The 16,611-nt window shown below is 38.0% G+C and overlaps 1 protein-coding gene across 9 annotated transcripts in view; it reads right to left on the bottom strand.

Moving 5' to 3' along the window:
- Positions 1-13,051: 13,051 nt before the first annotated feature.
- The window catches only part of CREM (cAMP responsive element modulator), a 36,781-nt gene continuing 33,221 nt past the window's right edge, over positions 13,052-16,611 (bottom strand). For 6 of the 9 annotated variants that reach the window (XM_027906712.1, XM_027906711.1, XM_027906709.1 and 3 more), the window contains 2 exons: positions 15,854-16,010; positions 13,052-14,169 (listed from right to left, as the gene is read on the bottom strand). In XM_027906712.1, coding sequence (XP_027762513.1) covers positions 14,025-14,169; positions 15,854-16,010 — 302 coding nt within the window. In that variant the 3' untranslated portion in view covers positions 13,052-14,024. The remainder of the gene's footprint in view (positions 14,170-15,853; positions 16,011-16,611) is intronic. The other 3 variants (XM_027906710.1, XM_027906714.1, XM_027906718.1) reach the window with 1 other exon arrangement.

Genomic DNA, 16,611 nt, shown 5'->3' with positions numbered 1-16,611 from the left:
GAAGCTGCATAAGGCACAGGATGGTCAAGAGCCCTGGGACAGAATTCCCAACTCGGGCATACCCTAATCCTTGCAAAGGCACAGGAATCCACTACCTCCAGTCTTCATTCCCTTTTTAGGGCAGGTCTCTGGGGAATACACATTTGAAATGAACCTTGCCTAATTTGTGTAATTAGCTAACAAGTTTGTTGTGGTTTCACCTCAACTGGCAGTTCAGCCCCACACAGCCACTCACTCACTCTCCCCACTTTGGGATGGGGGAGAAATTGGAAGAGTAAAAGAACTCCTGGGTTGAGATATGGACAGTTTAACAGGTAAAGCAAAAGCTGTGCACACAAGCAAAGCAAAACAAGGAATTCATTCACCACTTCCCATCTCAGGCAGGTGTCCAGCCACCTCCAGGACAGCAGGGCTCCATCACATGTAACAGTCACTTGGGATGACAAACACCACTGCTCTAAACATCCACCCCTTCCTTTTCTTCCCCCAGCTTTATATGTGGAAAATGGCACCATGTGGTGAGGGATATCAGCTGGGGTCAGCTTCTTGTGCCCCCCCAGCCTCCTCGCAGGTGGGGCAGCGTGAGAAGGAGAAAAGGCCTTGACACTGTGTCAGTACTGCTCAGCAATAGCTAAAACATCACTGTGTTATCAGTGCTGTTTTAAGCACAAATCCAAAGCACAGCCACATTCCTGTTACTGTGAAGAAAATTAACTCTATCAGCACAAAGTCAAAGGAAGCAAAACTGAGTCACTTCTACAAAATAAAAATACATTTTTTACAAATAACAGATGAAGTGCAAACCCTTGCTCCAGTGGCACAAGACCTAACCTGACTGTAGAACAAGTGGATTCAAACACTTGGCCTGAATAAACACCAAACCCAGCGCTCTAATAATGTCTGAAACAGAGAAATGATGCACAAGTGGGTTTAGCATTTTTCAGATTATATATAAGATGTGGGACTAATGTTTTCAGCTCAAGTGTCTGCACACAAAGATGTGCTGTCTTCACTAACCGCCCAACTCAAATGTTCTTACACAACTTCCTTTGCAAGACTATCGCCCCCAAGCATTGGACAGGAAGCTTGGGTCACAGGCTGAGGTATCAGGACTTCACTACTGATGTAGTAGTTAGACCTTGTTAGTTATCCATCCAAGAACTTGTTGCCTATAGTAAGAATAGGAATTAACTTACAGTTTCATGGATTTGAGATTCTGAAGTCATAGAAGGAAACATCACAATGAGATGCATTATGCCATTAACACATTTATATACACATTTACAGTAAGCTCCAGTCCCAGCATTTAATGCATGTAGCACAGAGATATTCTGTTCTGCTTATTCTCTTATTTTGAAATGCATCTTAATTGCTTAGGCCTAGTCTTTCATCACATATCCAAGGGGAATGTAGGAATGGTCATACTGAGCAGGGACTGTAACCACCTTCCCTTCCTGCGTCACATCATGTAAATGAAACAGCATTTGTGGTATCAAAACGGTTTCCAACAAAAGGGTGCTCTGCTCACCTCATTTTATACTTCCTGGAGTTCATTTATGAAAAACTATAAACCAGATGGCATCTTCACTACACCCACTGGTCTCTTCAGATCAAAAGAGACCAGTGGAAGGTATCACAGGGAACTTTAATGTTCTATTCATTCTGCGGTTTTATACCCCTGGGATGTCAAGTCAGAAGCCTTCACTGCCATTTCTTGTTGGGTTTGATTTTTTTTCTATAAGAAAAGAGGTGAAACATTATTCCATTGCAAACCAAGTATTTTTAGCCAGCCATAGCAGGAGGCATCTGCCTTCGTCACTAAGCAATTTCCTTTATATAATAAAGAGAAAAACACAGTTGAAGAAAGTATTGAGGTGCTGATGCCAGAAGAGACTAACTCAGTATCTGTGGGATTTCCTGAGGAAGAAGTACCCCTCTCTTTTTGGCAACTAAGGATCTCAGTTTTGTAACTCTTTATACCACTGCTACTTTCCCCATTGTGTCAATAGTTACTGCAAGTAAGCACTGGAACCCTATTATGTATGTGATGTAATTATACAGACTAAAAACCCCATACATTTTTAGGGACAACTATTCTGACAGTCTTATTTCAACAAGCTGATCTGTATTTCTGCATCCATATGTACTGGGCATCACCAATTAAAAGCCTATGCTATCCTACCTACAAATGTAAATTAATTTATGTTAACAGAATGGTGAGGTGCACAGAAACTGCAAGAGCATAAGATAACCACTTTTTTCCAGATGGGATTGATTGGAGAAGCAAAATCCATAACAGTTCAGTAAGTCAAGATTTTTTGTGAGGTTGTGGTAAGCATAAATACAGGATAACAAATAGGTTTCTGTCTCCACAGAGAAGTAATCAAACATGTCCTAAAGCTGTCAGCATCAGTGACAAGTGGTACTGCAAATGAAGACAAAAATATCTTCAAATGTTTTCAGATCTGCACTGATTATTAATTTATGTTGTTCATCTGAATAACATAACTTTTGAAGTTGACATCAGGAATCCACATAAACTAAATAACTATCTAGGTTAGACTAGAGATACAGGTTTGGGAACTGCAGTATATAATATGTACATTGTACAATGTTCAAATTTAAACCTTCCTCCCTAACAAGAAAAACAAATGAAGAATTTGGGGGTTTTATTCTGAGACTGTTTCACAGGTAGCAGTGAATTCTCTTTAACATAACATTGCTAAAAACTAATTATCGACAAAAATACAACTCATTTTAACAAACAAGTTCAACAGCACTCTAGAATATTCTCCTGGGATTGTGTATTTTCAACTCCAAACAAATAGTTCACTCATTTCCAAGAGCTGCAGAGTTACACTTTAGTTTAAGTCTTGTTTGTATTCTCATGCAATTGTTCAACTCTGTAAATATCCATAAAATATTTCTAGAATACATTTGAAAGGCAGGAACTACTCAGAAATAACTTTTTGCTTAATGCTAATTAAGTTAGAATATGCTAGCTGGTAAAGAGTAACGAAAAGAGAAATAAAATAATCATTATCTAGTATTTAGCAGTTATTGATATCTTTGTACTTCAGGCTTAATTATATCCACATTCACCACAGTAGAAATATTAATGAGAACATGGTATTTTACTAAATACACTGCAACAGGGTCAGATCTAAACCCAAAGTTTTATTGTCTAAAATGGGATGTGAACGAACTCGGATATGTCAGTCTTAAGAGCTCTTTACATGGCTACAGTTTTGCTCCTGTTAACAGCTACAATTTTTTTCAGTGTCCACAGGGCTGCTGCTTACACTCGAAACCCAGAACACACGCCTGATACCATTAGGGGTTTCAATTAGCTTCAAGATTGCAAAACCTACCTCATACTTTCAGATCAAACTTGACCTATGAAGCCAGCAAAGCTGTTATTACCCTTTATAATGACATAATCCATTCCTGGGATGTTTTTGGAGTACCTTCTGCAGCACAGAATCAGGATTCCCGTCCTGAATGTGTAGGATACACTCTATTCCTCCTCTGTCTAAGAACATTAAATCTTACCTCTCCTGGGAAGTCTTTAGCTACCACACTGGTCAGGGTCTGTCATCTGTACACCATCTCTACTTACTTACCATAGCTGTTCCTCTCAGGACTTTTTCTTAGGAAAGGTCGGGAATTTATAATCTTGGTGTTGGATGTATTTTAATTAACTTTAGTTATTGAAAAATCAGCCCTGTCTTCCTACCTCTTTGAAGTGCTTGTTTGTTCAGTGGAAGGAAAGGGACTTCATCAAGGGCAAGTAACTCCTTATCAAGTATGTATTTTAAAACCATGCTGCTGTCTTTACACCACTTCTCCACATTATTGCAAAGTTCATATTTGGTTTTAATAGGATTATTTTTGTATCAACAATTCCATTAAGTGTGTTTCACTTTACTGGGCATTGGCCCAAGATCCCAGACAACTAATCTCTAAAAAGTGACCTATAAACTTAACCATTGTCCTGCTCATATGCAACACTAATTGGCTTATATTTTATTCTTGATCTATACACAATTCCTCTTGTGCAACTGCATAAATCATTACAAATTAGTAATTTTTCTGTATATGAAGACTTTTCGAAGAGTGAATTCAGACGGATAAAATTGCCCCATATCTGAACCAAAAATTAAGTTCATAAGACATAGTTAACCATGTTTTAAATACAGTCTTTCTGCAGTGAACAGTAAACCCATGTGAGCACTCGGTTTATTTGCTTAGAATTTCAACAGACGTAGGCATTGCAATCAGATTTTTTACATAATCTCCTATAAACTGATTCTTTCAGACTCTTTAGGCTGGCTGTACAGCTGAAATTTTGCATTTTCAAAACTTTTGCAGAGGGCAGAGGAGTGTGTGAGGAAATACTTGGGCCAGATTTAAAACCTGTTATGAAACTTTAGAGTACAGTTTTGATAATTTTATTATGGGGGTGTTCTCTTCTTGCTGGGAGAAAGCTTTCCCTAGCTTCAAAGTTGAGCATTACTTTACCTTCATACACATGAAAAGGCTGTTGGATATCTTTGTAGGCATTCCCCGTGTGTGAAGTGTGTGTGAAAAAGAATAACAAGCTCCACTGCCCAAGGTGGAAGTTGACCACCTTGCTAGTGAAAAATTCAGACTTGAACATTGTTACCTAGAGGCAAGTAGGTCAAACTCCTCAAACCATGGCACTGAGAAGATACTTCGAAAAACAAACTAAAAGGAGTGGATGGAAAGTGATACTTGCAGAAATAACTTGAACAAGTTCTCTTAGATCTGGTTTTGGGCAAATGTGAAGTACAGGGTTTCTTTTGTGAGTCGTTGACTATGGGGATGTGCTACAAGTGTGTCACTAGAGATGGCTCTGAGCTGAGGCCTGCAGATATTGCTGAGCATATTTGCATGAGTTATTTCTCTTTTCCCCTCACACATTTCCAAGTCAGTGAGACCTCTACTGTTAGTAAAAGTGCTCTGCTGTGTTATGAGGGAAAATCCATTTCTGTCCCTCAGGGAGTTAATGGCAAATGTGGGAGACCAAACAGAAGACTTAAGCATTTCCAGGGCTAAAATATCCTCTGAAAAATTGTAGCATTTATTTATTTCATCCTTGAAAGGAAGGGGAGGGTGGTGAACTGGAAACAGAAGAACAGATCTACTCAAACAGCAAGAGCTAATGTTAGGTGTTGTTTGAGCATAAATTTCTAACCTCAGAAATGCTCCAGGCTGGAAAAGAGATCTAACATTGGCCAAACCAGCGATGCTGAAAACAGCTGGGACAGCAAATCAACTTTTTAAGCTTTGCAGTCATACACTACAGTGAAAATGCATATGGCCCTCTTCAGACTGTATCGGTTGCAACACAAACTTTTTAAGAACTGCTTTAAATTGTGACCAAGTTAACATTACATTTATGACTGGAAATTGCACGACATGAGTAATTGATTTAACTGTCAAATTATATAAATACTTAAATGAATCTCTTACTCAATAACAACAATTCCCAAAACGTGTCTCTTAATTTTTCACTGACTAGGCCCATGAACTTACCACATGGAAATTCATTTGTTGTTCTAGACCTTGACATCACATCTCATATATTTGACCAATTCTCTTGAATGTTTAGGTGTTCAGTTCACACCTCACAGGTGCTATGAAGAGACATGACACAGTCCTATGCATACAGACAGCCACTTGCAGACATAACTGTGGGGGACACAGAATACTATGCAACCATGGTTGTAATGCAAAACCAAGCAACTTATTAGAAAAGTGAAATCCATCTAGCCTGAAGAATGATCTTCATCACTGTGCCTTTATCTTTTCCTGTGTTCTGTATTCCCTGTTTTTACCTCCCTCTTCTATTTGTAGAATGATATTTCCTAATGCCTGGATTAAAACTCCATTATTTCATTTCCCTTTCACAACATTATGTTTCAAAAGATACTTAGATTTATTATATTTAATGTTTGTGATCTAGAACTAATAACCACTGTGCTTCAATAGCAGTATTTGTAATATCATTTAGATATCATTGGTAATAGCATTTAGATAACATATTATTATTATTTCTATAAATAAAAATTAAATAACTCCCACTTTCACTAAGTGTGACTATTGGTCAGGAAGACTATAAATTGAAAATTTATCAATATGATTTTTTTTTTCCTCTTAGAAGGCTATCAAATTATAAATCACTTATTTCTAACCACATATGAACACAGGAACCGCTGAAGAAGTTATTTTGTGTCCTCAATAGCCACGGAATACCCCACTCCTCTTATCGGATACAAGAAATTTCCTACTTGTAGAATATCCTTTGGCTGCCTCATCAGTTTCTATATGAACTGCAGACATTTATACTCCACAAGGTGTCACTCTAAAACAACTGGGAAAAAAATAGTCACTTTTTTTGCTTCAAACTTCATCCAGAAGGTCAGAAATTACTAGCATTTAAATTTAAGAGTGAACTACCAGACTCTACTCAAAGCTACTACAATGCAACAGTAAAGGTAGTGGATATATTTTCTTTTAAATAGTGTATTTCAAAACCAGTCTATTTTAAACTTATATACCCAGCTAAAGTGTGCAAAATTGTCAGTAACTTTAAATCTGGAAGAGCATTTAGCAAGTATATTATCAGGATACATGCTACTGTCTTTTAATCAAGGCTTGGTGAAGAGGCAGAGAACGACATCAGACCCAATAGCTTAGGTCTGCAAGGTACTTAAGCTCTTTAATAAAATACATTTTCTTTATAAATACACTGTCCTTTTAAACAAACATAGTATATTCCATAGAAATTTGAACATCCTCCAAAAATATAAATAGTTGTCAGCAATAAAAGTAACAAAACCTCACTTTCTATGGTTCACTTGCAATCATTAAATTAATTCTCTGGAATCTAACAGGAGAGAATTCCCAGTAAGTTTTCTTATATTTAACAAAGCTTACTTTCCAACTTTTCCTTTAGTAAGTCCATGCCCTCTTTGCTAACTACCTATTTTCATGAACTTTTGAGAGATCTTTGACACAGCAACTTTAATTGATGTCAACCATCAGGTTCAAAACATACCAGAAGAAATCAGACACAGACATGAGACATGAGACTGTCATCTCACAGGAAACAAGATTAGTATTTCAAGAAAATGAAAATCATCTATGAAAAAGAACAAAGAACATATGGAACAGGTCTGTTAGCATTAGATGACAATTTACACAAGATATAATAGAAACTGGAAGCAATTTTGAAATGTTAACGCTTTTCATCCTGTGCTCAATGCTGCAGAGCTCTGATCCTTGCATAGACTAACAGCCTTCTTGCACAAAAAATACAGGCAAAGTCCCACAAATAAACTCACAATACCTGCCTGCTGGTGTTACTCTGTTACAGAACAGCTTTCAAACACTTTGTTCACTCTATCCTGACTTTTCTTACTGTTTCTCTCTAGCTATATTTCATGTCAGGCCCATTTCTAGTAGACACACTTCAGAAAGGCTAATTAGGCCAGGCCTCAAATGAGAAAAGCAGACAAATGTCTGCTTCAAAAATATCAACAGATTTGGGCTGCTCACCTGTGTCAAGAAAGCTACCTGTCTGGATCTCTGACATAACCAAAAACTTCTGTTAAAGATGCAGGGGTGTAAGGATCTAAGCATTTTCTGATTTGTATGGCAGCTGGCAGACTTCAGAAAGTTTCTAGTTCACACAAGCAGAATCTTGGGAGAATGTAGTTCTTCAAAATCAATTTCACCACACAAAATACCTCAGTATGCATTAAACTTCAGAATGGGTTTGCAGTTCTCTCACTTCCATAAGAACTAATGAAAGCTAGAAATGTGATGAATACCTTGCTGAGGGGGAAAAAAAAAATCTTAAGAGAACTGTTTTAGAAAAAGCAAATCCCATGGCCCCGAGTGGGCTTGTTAAACAACTTTGCAGCAGCTTTTACCTGGTGTGAGCACAAAAACACTGGGGAGGGCAGAGTCATGGAAGTGAGAACATTAGAAGCCTCATTCAAGGATGTTTGGAAGTCATATTTTAGAAGCCACAAAACAAAAACAATGGCTTGGCTAGGTAACCAGATTTCTGAATTGTGACATTTTTATAGCTATAATTCCATTCATGAGATGTGTTAATCACACCTGATTCCAGTGACATAGGCTATTAAAGGAGAGGAAAAACCTCAGCAGTAACAATAACAAATACACTTCCTTCACTGTTTTTTCCATTCAAGTCACACACAATACAATGAAGTTATTTTTTTCCTTAGTCTGCATAGGGCACTCAACTCTCACATACTCTCTCTCTTTGTAAGATCATTCATATACACAGCTTCTGTTTCATACTATATCAAACAAGCCAGTTGCAAGAAGGAAGTTCTTACTCAGAAGTAGGAAAAAACAGAAACCTGAGAAAAAAAGATTAGAAAAACTCATTAGAAACAGAAGAAACTGATTTTTGCTAACTGTCATTGCCTGCCTGAATAAGATGCTATCAAATTACCCCAGAACTTAAATAACTCATTTTCTTCAGTTTTTAAAGCAAATACTAGAACCAACACAGCTTTTCATGGAATAATGAAATCATTGTTATCCCTCATCCAGAAGAGCCTCAAAAAAATCCCCAACCAAATTAAGGCCCCTCCCCACACAACAATATTTTATATATGAATGCTGACAACCAAAAGCCAGTTACTTCTGTCAGCTGCTTAACAGCTCAGCATTCACTGCAGTCTTGCCATGCACACACCCACGCACTAAACACCAAGGGGATGAAACAGAAAAAATGTGGGCAAAATGAGTCAATCCAAACCAGAAGCTGAGCAGACCCCTTTGTTTTCTCTGAAGGGATACTTCATTCAGAAAAAGATCACACTAAATTTAGCTTTTACACTGATGGCTGCAGGATAACAGTACAGCTTAGCAATTATGTTTGATAAGAACAGAAGGGAAACAAAATGGGAGACAACTTGCAATCCTTAGGACTGGATTTATTTTTTGGCTGCATTGATACAATAATAATTCTTGCAAACAGCAAAAATCTAAGGGAAATAACCATAAAAAAAATCCCCCCAAAGAAACTAAATCCACACCTATTCACACAATATGCTCATTTTAATCTCTGTTTTCCCAGGTCACAATAGTTGAGGCTGTTTAAGAGAAAGTTAAGAGAGAGATGCCTGGATAACCTAGACATTTTTCTTTGCAAGTCTGCTTAAGAAACAGCTGTGACTCAAAGCTGTACCTTAAAAGGAAGCTGACTATGACATTTCTCATCACCCACAACTCTAGAAGATTGAAGACATTTTTCAAGAGACCATTTTCACTGAGCTACATGAAAATCTATTTGAAATTAAAAAAAAAAATTAAAAAATTAAAACTCTATGCAGTCTTGAGTACAACTTCCTTAAAGGACAATCCTCTAGCAAGCAGTCATAAAGAAATCTGCAAACAGTTGAGTGGTTCAGTAAGAGAGAAGAGTTTTGTACCATAGGAATGCAGTTTTCTTACAGAAAGAAAAAAACAGTTATTTTGGTCTTTTTTTCTGATAATGAAGACAACAAAGTCCTGATTCTGACAAATCCAAGCTCGGGCACTGCTCAAATTCCCTTGCAATAAACTATGATTCATTTAATGTTTCTTTATTATGGATAATAACGTGTTGAAAAGGTCTTTTGCCTGCACCACATCAAGCATCCTGTTTCACAAATCTGAACTGGAATCAGCTTCCTCTGGAAATTACATTGTTATCCAAAGCTCAGAGCTAGATTTTTATTAGGGAAATAGGTACTTTCCAATCTTGTCAAGTGACAGTGATACAACCATCAAGGAGGAGAATTAAGAGAGAACACATCTTCAGTTACTGTTTTTCCCAGAGGTTGCTAACAATGTAAAAAAGTATCAAATTGTGTAAAAGGCATTAAAACTAACAACATGCACACTACAAAACAGAAGGCAGGTTTTGATCTTGTGGTCAGCTAATTCTTTGGAAAGAATACTGAACCCAAAAGCATAGTTCAATTGAATTCAGATCCCAGTCAAGCTTCAATTTTCAGATTTCTTCCATGAAGAGTAAGAAGTAACAATGAATTAGTTGCAACTATTTCCACTTATTCTGCCCTTTGAAAGGAGCACTAGCAAGCATAGGACCTTATGCATGAATGCAAGCTTGATGAACAGTAAATCAAAAGTAAAATTCTCTTCCTGTTCATAGCAGATGTGCACCTACTCTGGAATCCAGCACTGACACACATTCAGGAACAGTCAGGATACTGATGTAGAACAAATTGAGTCCCACAACTGATCCAAAACATGAGAGGGTTAAACTGACACTTTAAAGAGAAAGAAATATACTCAAGGAAAACTTTATTTATTTTCCTTTGCAATCTAAACTAATTTTCATGTGCTAGCATATATCCTATCTATTGCTTTAAACCTCTGACATGCCTCTTGAACAGAGACCCAGGCTCCAGCATTCCCATCTCACTGAAATATTTTGGAACCTAAGTTTTTTGGTATTATTTCTCTGACAAACCCCAGTGGTACACAGACTTTTACTTCAAATCTTTATTTAATCTCAAGTAAGTATCTAAAATTTTCAGTGCACATCTCTCAATCCAATTCAGAACTTTTCAGGGTTTATTGCTCTAAAGAGTCATCTAACAGCAGATTCTTGGCATTAGCGCACACCTGCCTTTGCCCATTTGGAAATAAGTTATTTCCTTCATCAAAATGTACATCTTGGTTCTAATTTACCAACTGTAGATTTTAATTCTTAGACAACAACAAATTTGCTCATTCTTACTTTAAAACACAGAAATGTGTGTTGTTAATTCTGAATTGAAATGAGATATGGAAGAATGAGAGAATGAAAGAATAATGCATCATAAAAACTTTTCTTTTTTTCTTAGTCTTAGCCTAAATGAGCCAGCTTTTCCGCAGTTGCTTTTCTGAAGTATGATATCTCTCCCTGGTGCAGATAAACAGAGCAAATGGAATTTTCCAGAATGACCACACACCAAGAGCATCTGAGTTTAGCTCCCACTATTAACAAAGAACCCCCTCCCAACAAGTAATCATTTAAATAAAAAAATAAACATTAATCAAATGTTTTAAAAATAGGGTGGACTACTCTGTGCATAAGAATTGGCTGGATGGACGCAGCCAGACAGTTGTGGTCAGTGGCTCCATGCCCAGGTCAAGGCTCGTGACGAGTGGTGTCCCCCAGGACCCCGCCTTGGCTCCAAAGCTCTTTAGTATCTTTAGCAGTGACACAGACAGTGAGATCGAGTGCTCCCTCAGCACATTTGCAGATGACACAAAGCTGAGCAGTGCAGCTGATACAACACAAGGACAGGTTTTCATCCAGGGGAGCCTGGACAAGCTTGAGGAGTGCGCCCATGAGAACCTCATGACATCCAACAAGTCCAAGTGTGAGGTGTTGCAGAGAAGGACATGGATGAAAACCTGGTCAAGACCCAACAACGTGCTGTGCAATGGCTGCACAGAAGGCCAATCCCATCCTGGGCTGCATCAAAAGCAGCATGGCCAGCAAGGAGGGAGGGGATTCTTCCCCTCTACTCTGTCCTTGCGAGATCCTACCTGGAGTGCTGCATCCAGCTCTGGGGTCCTCAGCACTAGAAAGACATGGACCTGTTAAAGCAGGTCTGGAGGGGAGCCATGAACATCATCACAGGGCTGGGGCATCTCTTCTATGAAAATAGGGGTTTTCTTCATCCTGGAGAAAAGAAGGCTCCAGAGAGACCTCACTGGGGCCTTTAAGTACTTAAAAAGGGCGTATGTAAGAGAAAGAAAGCAACTATTTACACAGGCAGACAATGATAGGAGAAGGGTGGATGATATTTAAACCAGAAGAGGAGTGATTCACAGTAGACGTCGGGAACAAATTCTTTACTCAGAGGGTGGTGAGGCATTGAGCACATTGCCCACCAAAGCTGTGGATATCCATACCTGGAATTGTTCAGTGAAGCAGATATTTCATTACTTTACTTTTGTTCCAGACCTGCAACAGAGCCCTAGGGGCCAAAAGGCAGCTTGCTTCCTCCTTAAATCAACTGATGTGGCTGCAGGAAGTGAGAGAGAAGACTTCTTCTTACAAACAGTCTCACTTACATACCTAATAGTACTTTCAAAAGATTCGAGAAAGTTATCCTGTGTGTTTCAAGTAATTTGGGTAAAAAGAAAGAAAAAAGATATACACAAACCAACCCACTCCAACAAGGTCAGAGTGAAGTGGGTTAAATGCAAATTCAGTGTAAATTAAATTAAGAAGTCTCAATGACTTCATTATGATTCCATCCCTCCTCCCCTCCACACACACACACTCCCCTCAGCAAAGTCAATTAAGTAGGAACCAAGCCTTTCTTCCTACCACATCAGTAAGGCAATGGTGCTATTAGTTCCAGCAAAGCTCCCAAATACTCTGCTCACAGACTGTACTGGCCAACAAACAATTAGATCACTCCTGAATTAAAGAAATACTCAGAAGCAACTTTGCATAAGCACTATTTTCTTTCAGAGCACAATGGAAAGTGGCACATTCTGCATTTACAAGAGCTGTAATCTACTTTAAGCATGGGTTTATTTTAAAGATCTTCAGCTCTCACCTACAGGCTATTTAAGAACCCAGTGAATCAGCAAATAGTTACTGTTTATTGGAAAGCTTCCTTCTTTAGGACACCTTTATCATCACTCACTAGTTTGCTGAAACTGTGAAAAAACTGCACCATCAGTCTTTGCTACAGGCAACTGTCCACCGGTGTACAGAATCAAGAATGTGAAGTATTCAGGATGCAAATTTAAATTTTGATATACAGACCTCTAACAAATCAAATATTCTGCAGACTACAGAAAATTTAGATAGCAGCCATATAACAGAGAGCTTCTTACAAGTATTTACAATATGCTTAGCATCATGTCATGAGCTTAGGTGTGGTTTTTTCCTTTGTCCTCTTCCAGATACTCATGGATTTTAAAGCAGCTCCACCAGGTGTTTAAAGGAAATCAGACACTACACAGGTTAAACAACATGGTTCTATTAAAAACTATCTTTAACCATGGCACTCAGTGACAGCAATACAATACTTTTTTTCCACAAAGCAACTAATATAAAAATATGCCATAAAATCATCTGTAGACTAGTATGCTAGTATACATACATATAATCATAACATTCTTTTATAAACTCTTTCCTGAGATACCTTGGGTGGTTTGATTTTGTCATATTACTGGATGCATCATCTTTATGATTCATCTAAAACAATTGTAAAATATTTTCTATGTGCAGGACACTCAGTAACATGTAAAAAGTAGTATGTAAATATATGGCAAAGAAACAGCTCTTAGAAATTATGCGCTTTTTTACTCTGTTATATTTTTTAACATTTGGCTCCTTGGGAGACGGAAGGGAGGAGCATGAAAAACCTGAAATTAGAGCTATGAATTGACAAAAAGCAGGAAAGCATTCAGGAATGTTAGGAGTTGGAATATAATATAAATGACACAAAGAGAAAGCCATAATTCACATTGGCTATGTATTGTCTTATAAAGCAACTGGACATATCTTAGTTCACAGTATAATAAATATTTTTACTAATCTGTTTTGGAAGAGCAAATGTCTTTTAGGGTTTCAAGCTCCTGTATAAGTTTCTTGTTCTGAACTTCTAGCACTGCAACACGACTCTCCAGACATTTTATGTATTCTTTCTTCCGACGTCGACATTCTTTAGCAGCTTCCCTGCAAAAAGCAGAAGTAAAAAGTGCAAACAAAAAAGCCATTTGCATGCCATTAGAAAGCTCAGCAGAGTATGGAGACTATGACAGAATTCCAAATTTTGGAACATCTCCCAAATCAGTCTGAAAACACTAAGCAAAACTGGGTTCCACAAGGGCCTCAAGTGTCTCTTTCTCAAGTTCATATGGCAATCTGTAGAATTGCTTCCTCTCATGCCTTGATTAAAGTTCATAATAAACGAGGTCCAAATGAAAGACAGTTATTCTGCTTTATGACAATAAAGATCTTTGAGGGCCTTGAGTTCCTCAATGAGAGTCTTGTTTTGGTTTTCAAGCACAGCCACACGATTTTCAAGACATTTGACATATTCTTTCTTCTTTCTGCGACATTCTCTGGCAGCTTCCCTGGAACCAATACAAGGCAAATGACTACAGGAACAGCCACAATACGGCAAAGACTGGATAAATGCAATTACCTGCAATCCCTGTGGTTCCACAACAACAACAACAACCAACTGCTGGATTGCACAAACAGAACATCGGGTAACAGCCAAAAGCAATAACACAGTTAAAATACAATTCAAAACAACAAAAACTTGAAACTAATTATGCATCACCAAATCCAAAGATGGAACCAATACACAGAAGAACTGAGAAAAATAGTGAGTAAATGATAATGTATTGACTTGAATTGTACTAAACATTAGGATGGAAAGCAGCATTTCTTCTTCCAGTCACATTCCATTTTGTGTGTTTATCGGGAGCATTGTCTTCTGCCATCACAATCTTAAAACCAAACCCAAAGAATTTACTTTCAGAAAATGCAAGCATAACACTACTCTCTTCAGATAAAAAGCTACATGCCAAGTTTACAACATGCTCTAAATTTTTGCCTTAATATAACAACGTACAGTAAAATTTAAGCCCAAACAAATACAATTTATTAGCATTTTAGAACTGGCCATCTGAGCACATTCACACGTATCTATGTTTTTTGTTGGTGGCAAATGATAGCCTGAAGCCATTCTCATAGTTCTGCTCAGAAGTCTGTTATACTGAAGCGAAACACTTTGAGTAGTGTTTTCAGAGCATGTGACTAAACAAGCATTCAGTTCCAGAAGAAATATTAGAAGCACTGGGAGTCCACTCCTTTACCACCTTGGAACATGATAAACTGTCAAACCATGAGAGTAATGTTTTGGCAAGTTATGAGCTATAGCATAGGCACTAGTTTTAAAATTGAAGAGAGGAGAAACAAAAGGAAGCACAACAATGCAGTGATTCTCATGAGTAATTTAAAATAAAGGACAGGCATGAGAGCAAAGCAATACCATTAATTCAATCATAAGGCAAGTGGTTAGTCAGTGTATTAGAAATCTGCACAGCAGAGTATTTTTTCTATTAATCTGCCAATGATAGAGATGGCCACACATTTAAAAAAAGACAGACTCTCTCTTAAGAATAGCACGAAGAATGCACAGAAAAAGACTGATATTTACAACTTGACTGATATTGAGTCAAGTCCATGCCACCTAATTAAAAAATATACAGCCACCTCACAAAATACGCCTCACAAAATTACAGGGGCACTGCAAAGTAACTTATCCCAGTAGTCAAGTATTTAGAAAAGTCTATAATTATCATTCCATCCTAGAATAAGTCCTCTTCACAGCATCATTAATGGACAGCTACTAATGAGATCCTCAGATATTTTCCTAACCAATTCTTCGCTGGGATCTTTCAAAATGAAAAAGCCCATCCTGTTCATTTTCCTGTCAGAAGTGGGGGAGGAGGGGAATTAAAATTCGATAAAAAGCACAACTCCAGATCATCACAAAAATGATCTGATACTGATTTCTGCATTACCATACTATTTTCAAACTAAAAATCCATGGGGATATGGTCAACTCTAGCTTTCCAGAGTCAACAGCCAATACTCTATGCTGTAAGGAGGTGGAATGTCCGACCAAGAATTTCCTGCCTTCCCTTCATCAATTACAAGCAGTGCTCGTGACCTTAAGAACAAAATTTCGTTAGAATGTTTTGGGGGTTTTTTTGAACCTGATTATGAATTGTTGTACAGTCTTACCTATTCTTCAAAAGTCTCAGCTCTCTCTTGCGTGTTGCCTCTTCTGCCATTTGCTGAGGACTATGCAAAGTCCCAGGTGAGGCTGCCATGACCACTCCCTGAGGTAAGGTAGTAGTGGGAGTTCGAATCTGGTAAGCTGGCATGTCTCCAGTGGCAGCTATATAAAAGAAACATATTTGAAACTTTATGGCAAAAAATAACCATGCATAAGTTTTCTCTCTGAAAATAACAGATTTCTGTCAGTGAGTTATCTGGGATGCCTGATCCATAGAGTATTTCACAGGTCTGTAATGTCACAAATACATTTTTTACCTTAATAGCGTTTATTTCCAGACTTTAAAGTATCTAAGTTTCTTTAGCATGTGGCCCCACTACCCCATCCTGTGAAAGTTTCCACATAGCTCTCTTCAAACAACATGGGGAAAGCTGTTTGAGAAACAGTTTAAGCATCCACACTTATTTCCTGTTTGCACAATCCCACAAAAAGATGGTGCTGCTGTTGCAGCCACTGAGGTTTTTATGCTACCCTGTTCTCTGACAAATTTCAGGAGCCAACTTGCTTCAGTAGACAACTTTCTCCTCCTTCCTTGTGATAGCCACAGTAGAAGCCTTACATTCCCTCCTCCTCTTACAGCAGCAGTTTGGCAACCCTTGGAAAATCAGTGGGAGCTGCTGTTGCTAAAATGAACAGGAACAGACAGGCACTCATGAGGACAGGAGCGTGATGACCACAGATAGGATGCTGTGGCATTACCAAG

This window comes from Empidonax traillii, unplaced genomic scaffold (assembly GCF_003031625.1).
Source record: "Empidonax traillii isolate 1590-97213 ecotype Southwest subspecies unplaced genomic scaffold, ASM303162v1 scaffold1345:size128070, whole genome shotgun sequence".
In the NCBI taxonomy this organism is placed as follows: Eukaryota; Metazoa; Chordata; class Aves; order Passeriformes; family Tyrannidae; genus Empidonax; species Empidonax traillii.
This window is presented reverse-complemented; position numbering and strand designations above follow the sequence as displayed.